The sequence below is a fragment of the Carex rostrata genome, chromosome 7 (genome assembly GCF_964058835.1).
Source record: "Carex rostrata chromosome 7, lpCarRost1.2, whole genome shotgun sequence".
Taxonomy (NCBI): Eukaryota; Viridiplantae; Streptophyta; class Magnoliopsida; order Poales; family Cyperaceae; genus Carex; species Carex rostrata.
In genome coordinates this window covers 1,588,066-1,614,717 of record NC_135924.1, presented here as the reverse complement: position 1 = coordinate 1,614,717, position 26,652 = coordinate 1,588,066, and the positions used below count along the sequence as shown (strand labels likewise).

At 34.8% G+C, this 26,652-nt stretch overlaps 2 protein-coding genes, 2 long non-coding RNA genes and 1 other non-coding gene across 5 annotated transcripts in view; 2 read left to right on the top strand and 3 right to left on the bottom strand.

The window, feature by feature from the left end:
- The window catches only part of LOC144556909 (disease resistance protein RPP13-like), an 87,224-nt gene extending 78,480 nt beyond the window's left edge, over positions 1-8,744 (top strand). Inside the window, exon 4 of the mRNA XM_078305405.1 lies at positions 7,466-8,744. Coding sequence (XP_078161531.1) covers positions 7,466-8,690 — 1,225 coding nt within the window. The 3' untranslated portion in view covers positions 8,691-8,744. The remainder of the gene's footprint in view (positions 1-7,465) is intronic.
- Positions 1-26,652, top strand: part of LOC144556911 (disease resistance protein RPP13-like) — a 79,028-nt gene that overhangs the window by 16,019 nt on the left and 36,357 nt on the right. The gene's annotated exons all lie outside the window — the stretch shown is intronic.
- LOC144556922 (uncharacterized) lies at positions 20,263-20,741 on the bottom strand. Its single transcript, XR_013512518.1, has 2 exons — positions 20,665-20,741; positions 20,263-20,547 (listed from the first exon to the last, which is right to left on the bottom strand). It is a non-coding gene; the product is annotated as an uncharacterized LOC144556922 (long non-coding RNA).
- Positions 20,853-20,957, bottom strand: LOC144557676 (small nucleolar RNA snoR103). Its single transcript, XR_013512755.1, has one exon. It is a non-coding gene; the product is annotated as a small nucleolar RNA snoR103 (small nucleolar RNA).
- LOC144557503 (uncharacterized) lies at positions 24,063-26,389 on the bottom strand. Its single transcript, XR_013512677.1, has 3 exons — positions 26,105-26,389; positions 24,845-25,246; positions 24,063-24,343 (listed from the first exon to the last, which is right to left on the bottom strand). It is a non-coding gene; the product is annotated as an uncharacterized LOC144557503 (long non-coding RNA).

The following is a 26,652-nucleotide window of genomic DNA, read 5'->3' as shown; positions in this document are numbered from 1 at the left end:
GGTACCATTGTGTTCTTATTTCTTCAAACATCTCATTAATTGTTTTGTGTTGGTCTCGAAACAGTCGTGCACATCTCTCTCTCCAAAGTATAAACTGTGCAATAAGTAGGCCTCTGCATTCTTTTGGTATACTGGTATTTACCAATTTTGCTATTTGATCTCGTCCAAAGGTGAGATAACTATGTTGATTTGAAGATAACATGCATTCTACCCTTTGATAAACTTGTTTTGATACAAGACATTCGTTAAACAGATGTACTGATGTTTCTTCACTGGCACGACATAAAATAACAAATGCTCACAAAACTGAACCCCCTCTTGTTTAAATTTTCTGTTGTCAGAACCCTGTTTAACAACAACAACCATCCGAAAATTCTGAACCTCGGAGGTGCATTGACCTGCCAGATCATCGACATAGATGATTTTGTTCCAGGAACATTCTTTAGAATCCGAATTCATATGGTGTACAACGAAGGCATATTAGGCATGATTTGAATAAGATTCCTTCCTTGAGATGCGCTGAGAAATACATTTTTAATATGGTGTACAGTACAGTCACGATCTGATCTAAAGTCAATGGAGTAGATCGATGTAGATCAATCAATTCTTCTCAAACAATTAAATAAAGTTAATACACAATAATGTAGATCATTTGTATTAATTAATTAATCTTATGAATGCATCAAACAGTTGGCCAATTGAGACCTTTATATAATTAAGCTCCACCGCAGCATCTTATTGTGCTGCACAACAAATTCTAATACTGTGCTATATTAATTTCACAAAACAGTTCGTCGATTCACAATTTTCTTTAATACAACAGAGAATCTAGATTGCTGAGACCATTGTAAATTGGGTGCTCGGCAATTAGTAGACGGTGGAAAATTAATTTCCCTCTCCATCAAAATATTTTAATTCATAATTAGTATTTTTCTTTTATATTAGTTAATTTCCCTCTCCTCCACTTTTGTAGAAGCTGCCAATTAATATATATGTGCAGATAAGATAGACAAGATTGACAAAATTAAATAAATGAATGAATGCATGCACCTCGAGATTTGTTTTTTCTTGTTGACTAATAAATGAATAAATGCAACTCAATCATTTTTTCTTAAACAATATAAAATCAACACACAATATGGTATGCATCAATGGCCAATCATTTTCGTTATACATGGACTGAATATTTTTTCCGATAAAACAGAAAACATAAGAAAATAATAATTCTACTTATGCAACCTCTGAAGGCCGTGATAAATTTTAATCTTGTCTTTTGCAACCTCTGAAGGCCGGTGATAAATTGAAAATCCGTCTTTCGAAATGTCTGAAGAGTGATTAACAATTCTATGTTTAACATTTTCATGTTTTTGAATTTCTAACTAATTAAACAAACATAAAGGGGTCCAGTTGGTGCTTACATTGTTTTCAGTCCTTTAATTGTTGTTTAGTTATAGTTGAATTGGCTAAAAACTTACTAGCTGTACATATTAACTATATATTAAATATCAATTATAATTAAGAAGAATGAGTGCATATTAATTTCATAGACGGTGGAAAATTAATTTTCCTCTCTACCAATTCTGTTAATTAATAATTAGTCATTTTCTTTTCATATTAATTACTTAATTTCCATCTCCCTCAACTTTCGAAGAAGCTGCCAATTAAAATATAGGTGCAGATCTGAACTCAACAAAGACTGACCAAAATTAAATAAATGAATGAATGCATGCACCTCGAGATCCGCTTTTTTGTTTAACCAATAATTTAATAAATGAACATCAATCATTTTTTCTTAAACAATATAAACTCAACACACAATAATGACTAATCTCTTCCTATACAAATGGATCTAAACATTTTTTTCGATAAAAAAACAAAACATAAGAAAATAATAGCAAAGGCTTAATTTTCTCTTCTTTCAGAGCCAAAGATTAGCAATCTATTATTTTTAAGATATTATCTTATGAGGAGAAAACTCATTTTTTCTACTTATGCAGTACGTTAAAATATTAATGAGAAGTAATAATTTAAAATCCTATCTTTTGAAACCTATGAAAGATGAAAAACAAAAAAAATTTAATGCTCAACATTTTTTATTTTTTAGAATTTCTAACTAATTAATCAGAAAGGGTTTTAATTAGTTAGTGCTTGCATTGTTTTCAACCCTTACAATTTCCGTTTAATTTTTGTTTAATTACTAGCTGTACATATTAACTATACTTTTGTATATATTCAATAAATATCTTCTGTGTATTTTATTATTAGATCACGACCAATTTTGAAATTTTCAAAATTCAAAATAATCCTAGATATACCGAGTTCGTATCTCCTCAAGTGCCCCTCTAACAGATCACGTCCAATTTTATTATTAGATCACGTCCAATTTTGATCCAGACCGTCCGATCAGAAATTCGGATCAATTCGGCCCGTGGTAGAACAAAAGGGTCCCTCTAATATTCGTGATAGAGCAGAACGAACGGTCTGGATCAAAACTAAATAATTGGGTTATTGGAGGATCCGAATTCCTTTATACCTACAATTGATGATTTGAATGTTTTGATCCATGCTAAAAGTTAATTATCCCTTCCCATTATTTATTTTCTAACCATAAAGACATGGCATGATTTGCAGGGGCGGATCCAGCATAGACCGGGGGGCAGCCGCCCCCTCTGGATTTCGAGTTTTAGTGGTGATTTATCGATACCGATAGACATTGCCCCCCCCCTAGAAAAATTTTTGGCCCCTCTGAATGTTTGATTTGCAATTCGAGCTAAATTTAGTGTTAAAATCAAAATAAATTTCTTGAATTATGATTGGTAATTAGGATTATAAGTTAAACATTAGAAATTACAAGTCAGAACATTGAAAAATATAAGTGAAAGCATTATTTTTTATCGGGTATCCAATTAGTTAATAGATTTAAATCTAATAAACTATTTAAATCCGATTCGATAATTTTCGGATTCGATAATTTTTTGTCCTCTTGATGAAAATTCTGACTCTGCCATGATGATTTGAATCCAAATTTGGTGCGAAATACATTATAATATTGCGCTCATTGGTGATCATCTGATATAAAGTAAGTCAATGGAGTAGATCAATCAATTTTTATTAAACAATTAAGTTTAATTAAGTCAACACACAATTAACAAGGCGTACATCATTTAGCGTGCTTGACATGGGGATTCTCAAATTTTCATGTGCATTCTCCAATTTTCACGTGAAAACAAACTATCAATATATCACAGGTGTGTGTATGATCCAATATATAACGAGTCGGCATCTCCTAAAGTAACTCAATTATTGAGTTTTGATCTGGACCGTCCGATCCGAAATTCTGGCCAATTCGGCGCGAGGTGGAACGCTCGAGGCCTCTTTAATATTCATGTTAGAGCAGAACGAACAGTCTAGATAAAAAAAATGGGTTACTTTATGATCTGAATTCATATATAGCTACACCGGATGATTTGAATATTTTGATCCATGCCAAAAATTAATTATTCCCTTCACACTATTTATTATCTATAGCTAACAACGAAGCCATAGTAGGCATGATTTGAATTTGAATCAGATTCATTCCTTGAGATGCGCTGAAAAAAAACATTTTTAATATGGCTCACATTCGAGATCCGATCTGAATTCTTAAGTCAATGGAGTAGAGGTAGATCAATCAACTTTTCTTAAACAATTAAGATAATGTCAACACACAATTAATATGGCGTACATCACTTTAGATTACTAATTAATTAATCTTATGAATTAATGCATGAAACAGTCGGCGAATTCATGAGACCTTTATATAAGCTCCACCGCAGCATCTTATTGGTACAATTTCCAGTTCGTTCAGATACCACCCAAAAGATATATCCACTCTCAAATTTCTTTAATACAACAGAGAAGCTAGATGGCTGAGACCATTGTAAATTTGGTGCTCAGCAAGTTGGCTGATGTTGCAGTTAAGGAGGTTCTACACTTACACAGTGTCAATAAGAAAGTTGAGAAAGTCGGCTGTGAACTCACACGGATTCAGGCTTTTCTAAAAGATGCTGATAGGAAGCAGATAAAAGATGAAAGGCAGAAAAATTGGATGAAAGAGGTCAGAGATATTGCCCATTCTATAGAAGATGTCATAGACACCTTTCTCATGGATATCCCTCAAAATCCACAAAAGTCGGGCAAGAGGGCGGCCATAAAAAACTTCCTAAGAAAAATAAAAAAGCTCCCGGCTGTACACAACCTTGTAGATGAAATAAACCAAATTCTAGAAAAGATGAGAGAGATCGAAGAGAGCCGAGTCAGATATGGCATATATAATTTGGGTGAGGGCAGTACTGGAGATATCAAACTACCCATCAGGCCAACAGTACTACCTGATATTGATCCAGATATTGTTGGCTTTAAGGCAGACCAGGACCGCATTGTCAAGGAGTTGCTTGATGAGACCACTAAGAGACATTCGGTGGTCTCAATTTGCGGGATCGGTGGACTCGGAAAGACTACTCTTGCACGAAAAGTGTACAATCGGTATGATTTTTTTATTTTCTAAATTGTGTCATTTACTATCAATTTGGTTCAAATTCACGTTTCTCCCAGTTTTAAATTTTTTTCACTAATTTCCTTTATAAGAACTGCACACATTAGTTAAGATAATTAAATTAGAAAACATGCATGGTTAATATATTTGTCTTAATGTAAAACTTGTATTTTATGAGAAAAAGGTCAGATTTGGTCATAATATTTCTCGAGCCCTTAATGTATGATGAATTTAAATAAAGTGCACTATAAAATTTAAGTTATATATTTAGGTGACACATAAGTTTCACCACAAGAAGAGTATATTAGTGTCGTATTTATAGGTAGAACAATGAATATGTCTTACACAATAACTAATTTTAAAATTCTAGAATGAGATAATGTCATATATACTTTTGACTTGTAACAGCTTGCCATATATATTTTCAATTTGGTTCTTAATTCTTTATTTTAAATAATAAAATGACCATAATATCATTGATAAATTTATCCTTTTTGAAAGACATTTTGTCAGTTGTAGTACACTATTTTAAATAATTAATACTAAAATAATAATAATTTCTTATTTTATAATGTTTGCTACATTACATGTACAACAATTTTTTTTGTCAATTTTATATAATTTATGAAACTATATTTTTCGGTCAAAATAAAATTAAACATACAAAAAATCGAAAATAAAAAATGAAATAGTCAAAATCTAACGTATTATGAAATAAGTTAGATATCTTTCTACAAATTAAAAATCCATAGATATTAAATATATAAATATCATAATATCCAAACAACAAAGAGTACGTATTATCGGGTAAGGTCATTTCATACTTGAAATTGTTCTCAAGCTTGTAATTTCTTTTATGAACTTCATTAATTTGTAGTGTTACTGGGCATTACTTAAGGCATTGATCATGCAAAAATTATTTGTTTCATCGTCGGCTAGGCCCCTGCCTTGGCTTATTTGGAAATATTGCAAGTGTTGTTCATTGTATTATTGTTTCACAACAAGAATGAAACACCTTTCGCGAGGATAAAAAAGTGACTTTTTGCGATGGACTACTCTCATTCTTCAGCTTTTTCTTTTTGCGACGATACTTTTCGCGAGGGAGTACCGTCATAAATTTGTTTTTTCTCTCGCAAAAAGTATCTACATTGTTGTAGTGTTTCTTAAGTGTATGCAAGTTAATGTAATTTTGAGGTTTGCGTAAAAAAAGTCTAACATTAATATATTTGTCAATCCACATTTATATATTATATCGAGTTTGGTAAATTGATTTATAAGTGCATTTGATCTGAATTCGCACTTTTACATGGGTTTTATTGACATTGCGCAAGACTCAACAAGATCAACAGCTAGATTTGGGAAGGTCAAGTATTTTTGCAACGTCGCGATAAGAACAAAAAAAAATAGAAGAGTAAACTAGAAAATCTGACACCTGTTGTACACATCTATCTATATCTATATATATATAGAGAGAGATAGATAGATAGATGTCTCCAGTCTAATGGACTAATCCTAACCAGATCATAATTTTCAATGTACCCACTTTTCCATATTCACTTATAAGTTTTTATGGAGTCCGTCTTCGCATTTTGGTTATATTAATGTCTAAAATAATATTTTATTTTCGCAGTAATGATGTCAAAAGACAGTTTGAAGTTCGCATGTGGGTAGTTATTTCTGAAACTTTCGAAGTGATTGATGTTGCAAAGAAGATTGCGCGACAACTTAACCTTGAGCAACCAAATGAAACAGAAGTGATTCTCACAAAGATTCACAAATCTCTTAGAGGCAAAAAGTACCTCATAGTCCTAGACGATGTCTGGAAAATCGATCTATGGACTCAAATTGGTGAAGCATTCCCAGATGAAAGCAATGGAAGTAGAGTACTTGTAACTACTAGGCTTGCTAATGTCCCTAAGGGAATGGATCCATCAAGTGAACCATACATGCTCCAGGGCTTAACTGATGAGTTAAGCCGAGAGCTATTGTTAAAAACAGTTTTTCCTAATCATGATCCAAATAAAAGTTCTTTTCATGAACTTTCCAATATCTTAGGTCAATTTGTCCACAAGTGTGGTGGGCTGCCTCTCGCATTGGTAGTATTAGGTGGTTTCTTATCAAAGAAGCCTCGCAACCATGCTGTTTGGAGTAGTGTGTTCCGGACAATGAGTTGGAATGTCGAAGGAAAAAATTGTAGCGAGATCATAGGCACCAGCTATGAGGACCTGCCATTTGCTCTGAAGTCGTGTTTTATGTACTTTGCTGCATTTCCCGAGGACTATTCAATTGATGCTGAATTCTTACTTCAAATGTGGATTGCAGAGGGATTCATACCACAAGAAGATAACAGAACATTGGAAGAAACTGCAGAGAGTTTCTTAGAAGATCTCGTACAAAGGTATTACATGGGGCCCAAGCACCAACATTTTCGTATGTTAAATGTGAAGTCTCAGAATTATATTTTGGGAAATATAATAAGTAATAACAAATATTGATATTTTAGAAGCATGGGGCTACGAATTCTGTGATGAGACTCTGTTTGAGCTGACCATTCATCAAAATTAAAGAAAAAGTAAATAGGTAGCAGGGGATTTGGAGAATTTTTTCCGTAGAAAGTATTGGAAAAAAATAGTATCCTAATTTTTTCATGCATAGAAGAATCAGTGGTAAAAATTATACAGATCCTACTATGCATGAAAAAATCAAAGTACTTTTTCTATTTTTCTCTTTCTTTATTTAAATCAAACCAGCTTCTGTATACAACATTAACCTAGCACGTTACATCAACATTTAATGATATACATAGCTTATGAATACAACATTAAACTAAATTGTTTTAATACTAACTATTTTCTTTATGATATCTGTAATCATTATACTTAATTTTTTTTTCTCATTTTATGCTAGGAGCATGATTCAAGTAAATAGTAGATCGAATGTTGGTGTCATCGAAACTCTACGCATACATGATCTACTACGAGATCTTGCTCTCCAAAAAGCCAAGGAGGAAAACTTTCTCCTGGTATATTCAAATCCAGATGATAAATTGAGCTTGAGCGGGGCTCGCCGTGTGGCAATTCACAATCCAGATTGTGATCAACTTATAATGAGCCCAAACCTCCACACTCTTTTGTGCTTTCATGAGGGGAGCATGCCGAATTGCTCTAAGCAAAGACTGCTTAAAGTGGTAAGCATTGGAGTGAAAGAGGAGAACACAATAGAGTTGGGGATCTTTGTGGGATTGACTCGGTTAAGATATCTAAGTCTTAGAGGGAGGCTAAGTGACAACCGTGATCAAGAATTCTTTTTGAAAGTGATAGGCAGAATGAAATTTCTGCAGACCCTTAAAGTCCAATTTCTAAGAACAATTGATGGCGACTACTTTGAGTTTCCTAAGAGTGCATGGAATATCAAGACATTGAGGCATGTCTATCAATCGAGTAGTTTTGAAATCCCAGCATCAGCAAAATTAACAAATTTGCAAACTATTGGTATGGTGCGGCCCACACAATCATGGGAGATAGAGTTACCTCATTTACCCAATTTACGTTCATTACAATTAGAGGCCATATCATCTCCATCGAAGGCAGTTGTCCCTTTTCTGTCCACATTAGAACACCTAACCAATCTCCAGATATGGCATGATGATAGTGTACTGGACATACTTGACATAAGAGGTTTCCCATTTTATAACCATTTACAATCTCTCATACTTTTTTACGATAGCCCCACAAAATTGACCCAGCTGCTTCATGAGGATATGCTCCCCTGTCACCTCATTTATCTCAAAATTTGGGGTTACAAGTTCAAGCATGATATAATGCCAGTATTGGAGAAGCTGCGCTGCCTTAAGGTTCTCATACTTGATAAAGCATTCGAAAGTCGAAAAACAACCTGTTTCTCTGGAGGCTTTAGCCAGTTAGAAGTTTTGAAGCTTAGTAGCTTATCAATGAAGGAATGGGAGATAGAGGAGGGTGCAATGCCCATTCTTAAAAAACTCGATATTTGGGATTGTGATAAATTGGGTGTGCCTCGAGGGCTACAATACCTTACCAACCTTCAAGAATTGGATTGGAAAGATGTGGGTGATTCCAGGGCTAATTTGGTCCGCAATTTATGCCAACATGTCCCTTCAATTTATTTAGCCATATATTAGAGCCACGGACTCCTCCGGTGAATATTTTACTCTTCAATTGTTTTAGTATTTGTCATTGTCTTCTTTTCTTTTCCTTTTTTTCTTGTATGCGTGTTTTGTATCATTAATTTTACTGTCATTTATCTGTTGAAATTGAATCTGTAATCTCGATTGCAATTTTTTGTTCCTTTCTTTTTATAGTACTTTCTCGTTCTTTTACCGAACCAACAATATTCCACTAAAATATTATTGGCGAACCATTCAAGGTATCTAATTGTAGAGATACCTTGAATTTCTTAATTATCTTTGAAAAGTTTCTAACTGAGATAAGATTTACATGGAATTGTGCCTATTATATTATGAAACTTTTTATCTTTTTGTTATTAATTATATCATTTTCAGAATGAAATATTGAGAAAACAAAAAGGATTTTTAAAATCTCAAGAAAATAACAAGAATAAACATAAAGTCCACTTCTCATTTTGCATTTCGTACTATATTTTGAACTAGGATTATTTTTAGAATTTTGTCATAAAAATCAAACTATGTATTGGACAAAAAAAAAATTAAATCGAATGAAATACATAAGCTAAAAATGCAACTTTAAAAATATGTCGAGAATGTTATAGATGATTACTTAATAAAATAATAATATCATTATGGACATTAAATTTGGTATACCCCTACACATTGTGAAATTTGATAATAATAATATTTTTCATTTTTAAAGTCCATAAAAATAATCAAAACTATTTAACATGATCTTCATATGAAAATATATTTAAATATAAAATTTTATATTTTGTAAAATTTTATTACTAGTTTTGTTTTTAGGTAGGTAAAATATAAAAGGTCAAATTAAGTGCATAAGACTTGATGCTCCATTGTCATAGTGCCACGTATCACACTATTCTACAGTCTAGCAAACATGCAAAGTATTTTGCAAGAGGTATTATTTGTTATAATTGACTCTGTATATTAATATTTTTTTATTTTCAAAGTCCATATAACTGATTTAAACTGTTTATCATGTTTTTCATCTGAAAATATATTTAAAGAATAAACTAAAAAAAAAATTTGAACTTTTTTACTATTTTCTTTAGATAGGTAAAACAAATTAACTTGATCTAAAGATTCTGAAACATTCAAAAGTAATAAACTATTTTACTTATCTAAAATAATAATAAAATTCTAAAAAGAATAATTAAAATATAGTCTTCAAGTAATTTTTTTAACCTGTTTAACAATTCATATTAAATATTTAAATTTAAAATAAAATATATATAGCACCACAATTCATAATACGGACCAATCTGATCAATATATATAGCACCACAGTCTCACTCGGAATCCATATCGTATGAGGTAACAAAATATATCTATTTATATTCTTACTGTCCGATCATAATACAGATTAATCTGACCATAATTAAAATACAAAAACTCCTTTAATAATTTGTGCAGGTTCTGATCCAAAAAAATCGCCTCCGCCTAGGGCTTCTCATAAAAAAGAATTAAAAAAAAAAAATCGCCTCCCTCACTCGTCGTCGAAAATTTAAAAGAGTCAAAGGACAAAGCGCTTCAGACTTGATGCTTCATTGCCATTGGTCTACAAAGCCAATTTTTTTATTAGTCGAAAATAAAATTCAAAAATATTGTTAATGGATATCGTTTCATTGAAAAGTTGAAATATATAGAAAATGAGATTGATTATTCCATTCACCGGACGGTACAAAATTTTCCGTCATTATTAATGGTTCGCTAATTCAAATTCTAAACCCTGCTAAGAGGAACAAAAATTCCTGGACAGGATATTCTATGTTTTTATTTTTATAGAGGGATAATCCAATTTCCTAACACTGTAACAATATATTTTTTTGTTTTTTTAGAGGGTTTGTTTCTATATAAGAGGTCTCAATTGCGTCAGAGCCTCAGAGGTGGCGTTTAATAGGTATTTAAATCCCAATTTCAGAAATGATCTACGTCTACTTGATCAGAGGTTGGGCTGCATCGCAATTCGTGATGCCGGTGTATTCTGTGGACCAGCGCTTGTTCTATACCACGCATTATTTCGGATTCACAAAAACTGGAGGTATCCTGTATTTACGGCTTATGGATTTAATTATGATAATTTAGTTGCTTTTAGTTGCTATAATATGAGGTCAAGGTAATGCTCATATTTGGCTAAAGATTTTAACAGAGCAATTTTGGCTTCATGCAGCGTACACATTATAGAATCAAAACAGAGGTGCATATGGTTTGTGCGCTGCAGGAAGCAAAAAACTACTTTGTTAAAATAATTCAATTATGATAATGTAATTGAATTATTGAATACATTTTATGACATAAATATATACAATTAATTATGTTTCTATAATTTCTTTTATTATGAACGAGAAGAACTCGAGTATTTTCTTGTTTAATTATGTGTAAGTTTATAATAGAATAGTGTATGAAATTTACAATGTAGGCCCCACACAGTAGACACCTAATGAAAATTCTGCCGAAATGTTTATTCACACCACAGAAAAAAAAAATTGAAACCCGTCTTAAATTAATTTGCTCCAATTGCAAGAAATTGTAAAATTAGAAATATTGCAAGCATATAATAATCACACAGCACCTGTCAAGCAATTTTTCTCCATGAACTCTCCTCTAGCCTTAGTTTTTCCATTATTATCTGTGACCACATCAACATTATACAATATGACCATCATGCAAACATAGCACAAGAATACCAAAACGGGACCCACAATCTAGAACAAAAGAGGCATGGCAACAAAAAACAGTCTATTTCCTTTAGTATTCAGCCCAAAAACTTTTCCCAAATGCCCAAAAACATACTCAACTGTCACGGGGTTATTATTGTCATTTCCTCGAGGAACATTGACGAGGAAACCAAACTGTCCAAAGAACCTTATGGAGAGTGAATAGCACAAGAAAGAAAAGAGAAAGATGGTGAGAATAGACGCGTATTTTATGGCCATCACGCTCGTCATGTGATCTGTAAATTGTGGTGTTAAGAGCCTTCTTTATAGTGTATGTGTTGGATCATAATCCAACGTTGAGCATATATGTAATATAATTATGAATTGTTTACTGTCATATATGATTGTCACAATTAAAGTGATCTAATATGGAATTAAGATATTAGACAGTCTATGTATTCAATAGGATGTGGTCCATAAGTGTGTAGAACAATTTGGGCAAAGATCAAATCATTGATGGACTGATTCTGATATTTGCAATTAAGAAAACTGCCTTTTTTGAGCCCAGTGCGGGTGGTCCACCCGCACTGGATCTGAGTGCGGACGCACTCAGGAGTTAGCCAAATTCTGGAAGGCTTTTGGGAGCCCAGTGCGGGTGGTTCACCCGCACTGGATCTGAGTGCGGACGCACTCAGGAGTTAGCCAAATTCTGGAAGGCTTTTGGGAGCCCAGTGCGGGTGGTTCACCCGCACTGGATCTGAGTGCGGACGCACTCAGTACTTAGCCAATTTTTTGGGAACTTCAGAACAACGCAATAAAAAGTCCGAGCGCAGTGCGGACGCACTGAGCTCCAGTGCGGGTGGGGTTCACCCGCACTGAGGACTTAGTCAATTTTCTGAAAGTTCTGTTTGAGTCCAGTGCGGGTGGCTCACCCGCACTGAACCAGAGTGCGGACGCACTGCTATTTTAGGGGCTAAGTAAGGCGGTTATCAGGACGCTCCTTTCGACCCAGTGCGGGTGGGTCACCCGCACTGGACCTGAGTGCGGACGCACTCGTGTCGCCAGAAGTGTAAAACTATATATAGATGGGTCCCCAAGGCACAAGATAACTAACTCAACTCAGAATTCTTAAAAGAGGTTATTCTTAGACAGAATTTTGAGAGCCTTCTCCCTTCTTCCACCATCAAAGAATTGAGAGGAGAAATCCATTAGAAATTTGGAAAGGATTTCTCAAGGGCGATCTTGTTGCTTTGGAAGACCTAATCTAAGATCCAACCAAAAGGGCGTGAAAGGAAAAGCTTGCAAGAGTCTTGTCTCGCGCTCACGGAGACGGTTGCTTCTCCAACCTAGGGTTTGGTATTCCATGGCAAACGACATGGAATCAGGTATTGTATTCCGCACTAAAGATTATGTTTTGGGTCTCTTTGGCATAGGACGGTCTTAGGTTAAGGTGGGGATTGTTTCTTCTTCCCCGGGGTGTAAGTGTTTGACCCCTAGATGAGATGTAATTGTTTGATCTCTAGATAAGGCGTAATTGTTTGGCCTTTATGATTCCCAATAAGTGGTATCAGAGCCTTCCTATGCCGAAGGATTAGGTCTTTAAGGTCTAGAGAGAATTAGGAATTGATTTTTTCATCGTTTTTTTTTTTTTTTTTTTCAGATTTTTCATGATTTTTCTTGATTTTTTCTGAAAAATTAAAGTTTGGAAGCACAAAAGAAGTTTTAAATTAAGATCATAACCACTTAAAATTTAAGTTATTAAATTGGTTAGGATTTGCTCGAAGATTTCCATTTGAAATCGCAAAATCCTAATCAAGATTCGGTCTTGGAGTTCTTTGTGGGGTTTATCTTGGCCACACAAGATTCCGCTGCTATTAATTTGGCGTTTTAAGTAGTCATGAAAATTAGGGTTTTGGAAAATTTATTCTTTGGATAAATTTTTTGAAACGAAAATTACAAAATTAGAAATCCTTCTAATTTTGAAAGGTCATTTTAAGGTGCTTCCAATTTCAAAACTCTCTCTAGACCATGTATTAATTTCAGTTTTTTTTTATTTTTATTTTATGTTATTTGGTATAGATTATGATTCTTACAAAGGCATTGTAGTTGTATATATATCTTGAATTGATTAATTGAGTTATTATTGTACCCTCCGGTTCCTCTTTTGGTAACATTAATTGAATTCATTATATAAAAGGAAATTAAGTGTACATTTAATGGAAGCAATCATGTATCGGCCCTCCGGAAGATAATGATTGTTGAAATTTTATGTACAATTTAGTAATATTAAAGTATAGTGATGATTATTATGATTAAAACATATGTCAATAATGTCGGCCCTCCGGAAGGCATGTTGTCAATATGTTATTGAATCATCAATACTTTATTATTGCGCCAAAGTATCATAAGAAGTTAATTCTTTTGCCCTCCGGTAATCAATTAATGGAAATCGATACTTTGTTAAGATGGTTAAATTTAGCCTTTGTTTGAACATAATTTATAAAATTCAGAATTTATTTTGCTAAATCGTGGTTGTTTTGTGTGTTTTTTGTTCGAAATTTTCAGCTAGCATTACTACTAGCCTAAAAGACATTCCGATGTTAAATGGTACCAATTTCAAGTTTTGGCAAGAGAGTGTCATGATAACTCTCGGTGTCATGGATTTAGACTTAGCACTCAGAATAGATCGTCCCAAAATTACTGATACCTCAACCGAAAAAGAGATAAGGGTTGAGGAAAAGTGGGATAGATCTAATAGAGTGAGTCTAATGATTATGAAAAGGTCCATTCCAGAGGCATTCAGAGGCTCGATTTCTGATACGATTACTAATGCTAAGGAATTTTTGGCTGAAGTTGAGACAAGGTTTGTCAAGAATGAAAAGTCTGAAATTGGTACACTCTTGACCAAACTTGTCTCAATGAAGTATAAAGATAAGGGAAGTATTAGGGAGTACATCATGGAGATGTCTAACGTTGTTTCAAAGCTAAGGGCACTTAAGTTGGAGATCTCTGATGATCTCTTGGTGCACTTAGTATTGATATCCCTTCCTCCACACTTTGGACAGTTTAGGGTGAGCTACAATTGTCAAAAGGACAAATGGCCACTCAATGAACTCATCTCCCATTGTGTGGAAGAAGAGGAAAGACTGAAACAACACAAGACAGAAAGTGCACATGTTGCTACTACTTCCAAATCTAAGGCCTTAGCTAAGCGTAAAAGATCTGATCAGACTAAGGATAATAAGGATGCTGCGGTGACCACCAATAAGAAACAGGATAAGGGCAAGAAAGTTGCCACTTCGGAAAATGCCTGTTACTTCTGTGGTGCGGTTGGACACAAGAAGATTCATTGCCAGAATTATCACGCTTGGCGTGCTAAGAAAGGTAAATCTCTTGTTATGGTTTGTACGGAAGTTAATTTATCTTCTGTATCTAGATATACTTGGTGGATAGATTCAGGTGCAACTACTCACATAAGTATATCTTTGTAGGGCTGCCTAAATTGCCGGAAGCCAAGTGATGATGAGAGATTCATTTTTGTGGGCGATGGCAATAAAGTTGAGGTGGAGGCTATTGGGACTTATAGATTATTGTTAAAATCGGGATTTTATTTGAATTTGTATGAGACTTTTGTTGTACCGTCTTTTAGACGTAACTTAATTTCTATTTCTGCATTGGATAAGTATGGATTTACTTGTACTTTTGGAAATGGAAACTTTAGTTTGTTTCATGATTCAAATCAAGTTGGTTCTGGTTTTCTTTCTGTTTATGATAATCTATATTCTTTGGATGTCAATAGCTCATATATTGAAACCTTGCATGTGGATACAAATAGTAAGAAAAGAAAATTAACTAATGAGAATTCGGCTACATTATGGCACAAACGATTAGGTCACATTTCTAGACATAGAATTGAAAGACTTGTGTCAAATGACATTCTCCAACCCTTAAATTTTTCAGATTTTGGCGATTGTATTAATTGCATAAAAGGGAAACAAACCAATTTCAGAAAATATGAAGCCAATAGGTGTTCGGAAGTCTTGGAATTAATTCATACCGATATCTGTGGTCCGTTTCCAACGGCTACAAGAAATGGTCACCGGTATTTTATTAGTTTCATAGATGACTATTCAAGATATGGCTACATATATTTAATTAAAGAAAAGGCGGAAGCCCTTGACATGTTCAAAAGTTTCAAAGCGGAAGTTGAGTTACAACTTAACAAACGCATTAAGGCCATTAGATCTGACCGTGGTGGTGAATATTACGGCAGATATGATGGATCAGGTGAACAGTGTAAAGGGCCTTTTGCACATTTCATAGATGAATGCGGGATTGTGCCTCAGTATACATTGCCCGGTTCGCCGGCAATGAATGGTGTTTCTGAGAGGCGCAATCGAACGCTTAAGGACATGGTAAGAAGTATGATTAGTCGTACTACTTTACCAAAGAATCTATGGGGTGAAGCCTTAAAAACAGCAGCATATATCCTAAATAGAGTGCCCACTAAAGCAACTAACAAAACCCCATACGAGATGTGGAATGGGCGAAAGCCTAATTTGAAACATTTGCGTGTGTGGGGATGTCCAGCTGAAGCGAAGCCTTATAGGCCTCAAGAAAAGAAACTGGATGAAAGGACTGTTAGTTGTTATTTTATTGGGTATCCCGAGCGGTCAAGGGGCTATAAGTTTTACAATCCCACAGAATATTCAGTTTTTGAGACGGGAAATGCAAAATTTTTTGAGAATGTTGAGTTTGTGGGGGGAGATACAATAATGGATTTCGAATTCGAAGAGGAATGTGAAAATATTCCCACGGGTGTTGAGAGTTTTGTGGATATTGAACCCATTTTAACTCAAAATACAATTATCGAAAATGAAACCATCATTGAAGACCAAACTCAACAAGATCAAACAGCACAAAGTGAAATTCCAGAAATTCTGGATGATGTTGTTGTTGGCCAGATTGTTCAAGACAATGCTGGAAACCCTCAAGAAAATTTAGAAGTGCCAATAAGAAGGTCCACTAGAGAGAAAAGGTCTGCAATATCTTCGGATTATGTAGTTTACCTTCAAGAGCATGAGTTTGATGTTGGTATGTTAGAAAATGACCCCATAAATTTTCAACAAGACATGAAAGACTCTAACTCTCAAAAGTGGATCGATGCCATGAATGAGGAAATAAAATCTATGGCTGACAATGACGTCTGGAAAATTGTCCCATTACTTAAAGGAACGAGACCCATTGGTTGTAAATGGATATTTAAAACCAAAAGGGATTCGAAAGGTAATGTGGAGAAATATAAGGCACGTCTTGTCGCTAAGGGTTTTACACAAAAGGAAGGCATCGATTATAAAGAGACTTTCTCTCCAGTTTCATTGAAAGACTCTTTAAGGATTATATTGGCATTAGTTGCGCATTTCGATTTAGAGCTTCATCAGATGGATGTTAAGACAGCGTTTCTTAATGGTGACATTGAGGAAACAATCTATATGGTGCAACCAGAAAACTATGTGTCGGGAGACGCAAAGTCTATGGTATGCAAACTCAAGAAATCTATCTATGGGCTAAAGCAAGCGTCTAGGCAATGGTACTACAAATTCCACAATGTGATTATCTCATTTGGTTTTGAGGCAAATCTTGTGGATGAGTGTATATACCTCAAGTTCTGTGGGAGTAAGTTTGTGTTTCTGGTTTTATATGTGGATGACATATTGCTTGCCAGCAATGATATAAATATGTTGCATGAGACCAAGAAATTTCTGATGAAGAATTTTGAGATGAAAGATCTTGGTGATGCATCATTTGTCCTAGGGATTGAAATACTGAGGAATAGAACCCAAGGTATATTAGGTTTATCCCAAAGGAATTATATCGAAAAGGTTCTGAAAAGATATGGCATGCAAGAATGTAAACCAGGACATACCCCTGTGGCAAGAGGAGACAAATTTAGTCTCAGCCAGTGCCCAAAGAATAATTTGGAAAAGGAAGTAATGCAAAAGTATCCATATGCCTCAGTTATTGGGAGCATCATGTATGCACAAGTGTGTACGCGTCCGGATATTGCGTTCATCACTGGCATGTTGGGCAGATACTTATCAAATCCAGGTCTGGATCATTGGAAAGCAGCCAAACGGGTCTTGAGATACCTGAAGCGAACAAAAGACCACATGCTCACGTATCGGAGATCGGACAGGTTAGAGGTCATTGGGTATACCGATTCTGATTTTGGAGGATGTCAAGATAGCATGAAATCTACATCCGGCTACATTTATATGTTAGCTGAAGGGGCTGTTTCATGGAAGAGTGCTAAACAGTCACTCATAGCATCTTCCACAATGGCTGCAGAATTTGTAGCATGTCATGAGGCATCGAATCATGGTGTATGGCTACGCAATTTTGTCACTAGGCTGCGTATAGTGGAGTCTATTGAGAGACCACTAAAATTGTATTGTGACAATAATTCGGCTGTGCTATACGCAAACAACAACCGAAGTTCGTCAAAGTCTAAGTACATTGACATTAAGTTCTTGGTTGTAAAAGAAAGAGTACAGAATGGTCAGTTGACAATAGAACATATAGGGACAGACTCCATGTTAGCGGATCCACTTACAAAAGGATTACCACCCAATAAGTTTGAAGAGCATGTTGCTCATATGGGAGTAATTGCTATTGAGGAAATTCAGTTTTAGTGGGAGTCCTCTTTTTTTTGTTTATTTTGATGTTCTATTTTGTAATTTTGGATAATGAAACAAGTTATTTTTGTTATATGCATGGCATTGCAAAAGGAATTGTTGTATACATTTTGTCTCTAATTTAGTTTTTTGGACCTTACATTTGAGTATGTGATTTGCGAATTGTTTATTTGAATTTTGCATTTTACAACAAGTTTATGAAATTCGGTTTCAAGATTTTAGTGGGAGACCTAGTTAGAAATTGGCACGTAAGATCACAATTGCGTGTAATTTATATGCTACACATCCACATCATGATTCATGTCATTTGGTTATGTTAGTACTGAGATTATTGATGGTCTAGTCACGACTAAAATAAATGTGACGAAAGCTGCTTTAGTCCCTTGCTAATGTAATTGATGGACGGAATTGGTTTGGGAAAACATAAGGATGATAGAAAAGTATGTGCGCACATAAGGTTGACAATACATAATTAAAAGAGTATAACATATTGCTCAAGTGGGAGATTGTTGGATCATAATCCAACGTTGAGCATATATGTAATATAATTATGAATTGTTTACTGTCATATATGATTGTCACAATTAAAGTGATCTAATATGGAATTAAGATATTAGACAATCTATGTATTCAATAGGATGTGGTCCATAAGTGTGTAGAACAATTTGGGCAAAGATCAAATCATTGATGGACTGATTCTGATATTTGCAATTAAGAAAACTGCCTTTTTTGAGCCCAGTGCGGGTGGTCCACCCGCACTGGATCTGAGTGCGGACGCACTCAGGAGTTAGCCAAATTCTGGAAGGCTTTTGGGAGCCCAGTGCGGGTGGTTCACCCGCACTGGATCTGAGTGCGGACGCACTCAGGAGTTAGCCAAATTCTGGAAGGCTTTTGGGAGCCCAGTGCGGGTGGTTCACCCGCACTGGATCTGAGTGCGGACGCACTCAGTACTTAGCCAATTTTTTGGGAACTTCAGAACAACGCAATAAAAAGTCCGAGCGCAGTGCGGACGCACTAAGCTCCAGTGCGGGTGGGGTTCACCCGCACTGAGGACTTAGTCAATTTTCTGAAAGTTCTGTTTGAGTCCAGTGCGGGTGGCTCACCCGCACTGAACCAGAGTGCGGACGCACTGCTATTTTAGGGGCTAAGTAAGGCGGTTATCAGGACGCTCCTTTCGACCCAGTGCGGGTGGGTCACCCGCACTGGACCTGAGTGCGGACGCACTCGTGTCGCCAGAAGTGTAAAACTATATATAGATGGGTCCCCAAGGCACAAGATAACTAACTCAACTCAGAATTCTTAAAAGAGGTTATTCTTAGACAGAATTTTGAGAGCCTTCTCCCTTCTTCCACCATCAAAGAATTGAGAGGAGAAATCCATTAGAAATTTGGAAAGGATTTCTCAAGGGCGATCTTGTTGCTTTGGAAGACCTAATCTAAGATCCAACCAAAAGGGCGTGAAAGGAAAAGCTTGCAAGAGTCTTGTCTCGCGCTCACAGAGACGGTTGCTTCTCCAACCTAGGGTTTGGTATTCCATGGCAAACGACATGGAATCAGGTATTGTATTCCGCACTAAAGATTATGTTTTGGGTCTCTTTGGCATAGGACGGTCTTAGGTTAAGGTGGGGATTGTTTCTTCTTCCCCGGGGTGTAAGTGTTTGACCCCTAGATGAGATGTAATTGTTTGATCTCTAGATAAGGCGTAATTGTTTGGCCTTTATGATTCCCAACAGTATGTGCTATTGAGCAATGCGGCGAGGCCAGTTGAAAGAACGATTGAAGTGGAGGCCATTAGTATGGATCCCATGAGTGCATTCCTCAGTGAGAAAGTTAAAGCCATTCTGCTTTGGAAAGGGGAAGAAGGTCACAATTCATATCCAATCGTCCAAGTAATATTTATATTTATCTGCTTTAAACACTAAATGCATAGCCGGTGTTGTTTACAACATCATAAACCTCAGAATGTTTATTATTAGACATCTTTCCAACCTATTGTTGTATGTAAAGCCCAAAATATATGCTCACAAAAGTTCATTTATTAATTTGTTTAGAATTGTTGAGTAAAATATTAGAATTTCGATTCCCAGGTACCAATCAGCATAAATCCCTGACAATCTAGATTACCAGAACTGTTAACCCATACCAAAACTACCAAGCACAAATGTACAATAGTAAAAATACAATAGGCCTGAAAAGATAATCAGAATAAATTCTACATTACTGTCGTAAAACCTTTGTTTAGAAAGTTCAATCCATCTAATTTACTACACATGAGAAAATCAAAGCATTTAACTGAGAAAAAAAAGAAAGATGGACGCTAATTATCCTTAGACATGAGAGAAATTTCCATCAAGTACTCATGGGCTCGGGTACCGAAGAAGAGAGGATGTCAAGCAAGGAGTTAGTGGGCTCCATCATGCCATAGAGGCAATGTATCCCCTCTGTAGAATTTTCTCATGACACCTTCAGCATTAATCTGCAATAAACAAAATTTTACATTGCAGCTATCGATTCGTTTTCATGTCTAAAACCCTAATTGCATGATTACTGACATGATGGGGGTGCATAGAAGCACAAAAAAGAAAAGACTTACAGTAACAGTACGAACAACACCTCCACTTGCACCATCACGAGCCATGGCCAAAGATGCCGCCTTGATAACCAGTTGCTTTTATTTAAAAGCAAATGAGAAAAAAAGACGAAATATTAACATTAAATTCTTCATAAAAAATTTGAATTTTGTGTACAATAAAAAAACCTAAAATATGGAAAACAAAGAAGAGATGTGCAATGGTCCTTTGTGGGCTCACATAACTTCTATCAAACCCACCTAAATACCATGTAATTTATATCTGTCCATATTTACAGTAAGCACGCAACCTTAAACGGCCAGCCAAGAATTAGGACATTTTAGTAATTATCCACAAATAAGTCATGGGTTAAAAGGACTTGTTTGTGAAGATTTTAGGGTCTTGGGACTTGTTTGTAAATTTGTAAGGGCTTTTAAGCAAGTTTTGGGCTTCAAACATGATTTTGGTAACATTTCATGGACTTATTGGTAATTTTCCCGGTACTGAGGGCTTGCTTGTAATTTTCAGAAGGGCAAAATTTCCTTCATGCACATAGAAATTTAAGCAACATTTACACTTTAGTCCCTGTAAGCTACAAAATGCTGACTCTAAAGCATAGAAAACATGATACAGATTTGTAAAAGAAAGCCTTTTACCGATCCAGATCTGCACATGTAGACATTATCAGTAAGCTGTGTGATGTTTTAAGAAGCCCGATTAGCCACATACATACCTAGATAATCATCAAATCAAGTGAAATATGAGAACAAACAAGTGTAATTAGAGGTTATAACCTTGAAAGAAGAAGAGATTTCAGAAATGGGAAGATGAGATGCGTACCAGTGCTGGTTCTGAAATCGGCGCCGAGTATCACACCGTTCGTTGTTAGTGACGCCGATGATGGTGGTCACTTACAACAAAATGATAATTCTTTGTGACATTTTATGTTTAATATGAAACAACTTTGCTTTTGAAATCAGCACAACTTGTTCGAGTAGATCTTAAATGGTGGAATTGTAGAGGAACATTTGGTTAATTATTTTCTCAATGTTTAATATCAGATTATCTCATTTCATCTCTTCAACCAATGCGAAGAAATTAAGTTTTTTATTGATCACTCACTCAGCCTACTAATTAGTTTTTGGTTATTGATGTGCCATTGATAATGTAATTTCAAAAAATATTTAGAGACTGGGAAAAGTGTAACAAAAATATGTGTCCATTTTGCCAAATACTTGACATGAAACTGTAGATGTATTTCTTCTAATAATAATAATAATAATAATAATTTGTATCTGGTTAAATATACCCGAAATTTATTTTATGGTGGAAATATTTTGATGGAAGGAAGTTTTGTTGCAATTTATTGTATGGTACAAAATTTTAGTCATATTCTCTAAAGTAACTCAAAGTTTGAATGTGGATCAAGTATTTTCGTTAGCAATGCTTGCACCGATTCCAACCCTCATTCTCATCCGACGCTGTAATATCAAGCTCCAAATCTGTGTTACTGCAAATAATATCTGTAGTCTCAACTCTCAAGCCACCTCTAATTCTTGCTCAAAGAACTATATGATGCAGCTAGGTCACCTTTTAATTGTTCCAACTGGGCCTTTTTTATCCCTGACGAATTAGCCCAATCCAAGGCCTTTTTATCCCTTTTGATTTTAATTAGATGGCCCAGATCTAACAGTGGCTCAATTATATATTCCATCACAATCACAGCAGTTGATTTGTTATTAAAATATACTAACCTTAATCTTACTGAGCTAACAGATAGTTTTATTTTATTTTTTTAAAGTCGTGGTCAAAGTCGTGGATTAATTGTGCCTATAATATTTGTGGGTCCTCTGTTACCCTTCCCTCTCTTTTATCTCTTATTATTTCAATTTTCATTTTTCTCTGTGTCTCATATATATATATTATTTTATTTTATTTTAAGTTGCAAATCCACCATTTTAGAAAGTCGGAGCTTTACACTAAATTCACGGTTTTTAAAATACTTCACCTTTTTCTGGATAAAATATTTTGGACACAATTTCCGAAATATATTTTTTATAGTGTTTTCCTTCCTTGATAACCTCGTAGTACTAAAACATCTAAATAAAAGGCCTTCTTAATTAGCAAGTTAATTACGGTGAATAATTATATCATATTATAAGATTAATTAAAACAGGTCAATGTCCTATTGCTTTCCAATCTCTATCTTCCAGCTCACCATTAATAATGGGACGACAGTTTTTTCAACATATATAACATCAGCATCTACTTTTCATTTAACAAGGACTAGTTTTGGTGGAACGTTCAATCATAATTACATAGTCTTAATTACAAAACACTAATTTAGAACAAATTTCTTTTCTTATCTTAAAGACCCGATTTTGACATATTAGCTAATATTATTCAAAATGTGATGCACTCGTTTCATTCCCTCCAAAAATATTTTTAAAAGGGTCTTTTTTTAAAAAAAGTTTGGATCGGAATTTTTTTTTCGTATCTGTGTATCCCGTCGAAAATCAGAGGTACTTTTTCTATTTCATTATATTATTTAATAATAATTTGATATGAAGATTCACGAAAATCATTAGAGTTGTAAAATCATTTTTTGTATTTTAATTGCTACATAAAACACGACTATACACAATCCGAAAAACTAATGACGTACTCATGGTTTTGTGACTGTGTTCATACGCATCGTGTATGAAAATGTCCATACAATCTTTACGGTTACGGAACCGTGTCTATATAGTTCTAACATATATGGTACCTGCAATCAAACCGTGTCAGATCTAAAAAATATGCGCTGAAACTTGTGATTTCTACAACGTCATAGCAATCGTGTATAATGTCTAGGGTTATATAGACAATTTCTATAAGTGATCCGTGTATGATTTTTGGAAACCATACATCACTGTTTAATACAAATCCGTGTTTGTTACTCTTTGTACACATATTTTTTTAAGAATCGTGTATGATATTTTTTTTTCGATTTATAATTAGTTAGCAATCATACACTAGTACAAAATAACAAATTAACCACGGTCAAAAATTAAAATTACTCACGGATTCTCTACCGTGAGTAATGTGGACGTTTGTAAAAGTGAAGGTTTATAATCACGGTTGCCGAACCGTGACAAGATTAGCGCTCCAATCTGATTACCCACGGATTAGCATTTCATTTCACCTTTTTAGCCACACCCTTTATCCACGGTTAACTCATTTCACCTTTTAGCCACACCCTTTCTCCAACCTAATTAGCGTTTCATTTCACCTTTTGACATGCAGTATTTATAATAGTATTTAATTTGTCCATTTCAGTATATTTATAATAGTGTTTTTAATTGATTAACAATATCAATATTTACAGCCATTTCAAATACCAAAAATCACACAACTTCGAATTCTCACTACATCACATATATACTAAAATCACTACATAAATAGACTATTTAGAGTTAGACAATTCCCAGTACAACACATCATATTTGCACTTCCATAAACATTGTCCTAAATATAACCCACATACGCATTCAAAAGTAGACGGTAAGAATTACAAAGTATTTAGAACTATTAGAACTAGAACTAGAATCAAGTATTTAGAACATATCAATTTAAGTGCTCATCCATGAACACTCTAGCTCACATACACCTGATTTCATGGAACTGATCCATCGGGAGAGATGCAACTCCTAGCACAAGAAACTGCATGCAAGATTATAAAATGTTAAATGAACTCAAGTAAATTTAGATAAACCCTATGATTTTATTGGAAAACCTAGGTATGAACTAAAGAGGGATATTGTGCACAGTGCATATGTTCAGTAAGCTTGTACCAAAAATTATCTATTTACTGAACAAATTCAGTTAAATAAGTTTCAATTCAAGCACAACAAAAACTGATTAATAAGCCTAAGAGGTGACATATACACAGTGCAGTTTTTGTATAATTATACCCAAATATATACTTCCAAAACAAGTTTGGGTACATTGGTTAAATTCAATTCAAAATATCAGTATTCAGAAAAAGAAATAGAACACATGGGTTACTACAGCAAGATACCAAATCCAGAGAAGCAAGACAATGAGAACAAGTTCGGTACCAGGTGGGTTCCTCTACCAGCGTTTTATAGCACAAATATAATAACATAGAACACATGGCAATTCTGTCAAAAAATAATAATAATGTAAACAGAACTAACATACATTCTTTGGAATGGTTTTTTGATGCCTTGTGACGAATGAGTGCGTGAATTTCATCACATAATATCCGTACTCTCAACCCAAGTACTGTCACTGGCATTGAATTGCAGAAGTGAAAAGGTTATTAGTGTGAATTTCTTTGGTAATTGTACAAAGGAAATAAACAAACCAATTCTGATCAAAACTAACTAAATATTGACTTTAGTATAAAGTGGAGATGGCATAACCTGACATGGCACATATCACGCAACCAATTCAGAACAAATCTCTGACATGCCCCTAAGACATAAAGTAACAGTAACTGAAAAATCATGAAATCTGATATTACAAAGAGAGCTCGTTTTCTGCCACGCTGCTGTTATAGAAATAACATACAGCCTAAGCCCAACCTGACCTTCATTGACCCTGAAAGATGACAATCACCGGAAAACAAGATACAATATGATCATAACCATACAAGACACAAAATTGATCCAGCTAAAACTTGACCCCAACACTGATCTAAGTTGGTCAATAAATTAACCTTCTAGGTGCTTTTTATCAAAATAAATTACTGAAGTGTGAATAACTAAGCCAATAATTATGTTGTTAGCAACTAATGCTGTAACTTGTATTATTTTTAATTTATGTATTGGTGATTGCACAAGTAATATAAAAAATAAACAAACATTACTCATGATCCAAAAATAATATAAAATATATTTTCAACCAATAATGAATATTATGTCATGACTCACATGATTACTGAACGAAAGCGAGCAAGCTTAAGTTAATAAGTAAAACTGGTTCTGTATAAGAGGAGGCTTGTTCAAGGTTGAATTTCTCTTGAACCTGTTGTTACTCTATTTAATTTGCAAGGTTTTGATTCTTTAATCATACATAATGGAGATTACGAAGTACATGCAACAAATGTACAAGTGCAGTGGTGGAGAACTGGAGATAAGTTTTACTTGCACTGACTCACTTGCAGTATAATATAAGAAAAAAAATTGAATCTTAAAAATTTCTACCACATGTAAAAATTGTGTTGTAAATTCAATTTCTAACATACTGGATGAAATTCGTGTCAAGTCCCCGTGAAAATAACAAAACTAATCTTTGTGGAATTTTGTCGAACACCTTACAGACACAGTAAATATGAATTACCAAACACCAAATAGATAGGCATCGACTTCCACATAATCAATGGACAAGACAAGAATTTCATCTAATTAAAACCTTTGGGCAGTTATTGAACGAAAACACAGAAAAATCTGCACTCACCATGCCAAGAGAGAGACGGGGTCCAGCATTGCGTTGAGCGGCGGAAGGAGAGGGGGAGGGCGGCGATGTTGTTGAGCGGCGGAGAGTGAGGGGCGAATTTGTACTGAGCGGCGAAGAGAGAGGGTGAAGTTTTGAAATTACAAACCCTCGTATTGAGTTTTGAGAGGGAGAGAGGGAGGCAAATGAAAATACTGTCGTGTGATAGATAGAGGCAAATGAAAACTGTAGTAAGAGGATTTTGGCACCCTTTTACCCACGGCTCAAACTTTTTTTCCACATCTTTTTACTCACACTCTTTTATTCACGACTTTGAGCCGTGGTTAAATGCTAAACTTTTTCTACTCACACCACATTAACCACGGCTCCTCCAATCCCAGTCGTGGGTAAATAGCACCGTCACTCAGTTATCATTTCTTTACCCACGTTTAAATTGTTTGAAGCACAACAACCACGGTTTAACCGTGTATACATGTCCTCCGACCATCTCACTTCCTTTTTTACCCACGGCTCATTAAATAAATTTCGGAACCGTGGCTAATAACCTGTTA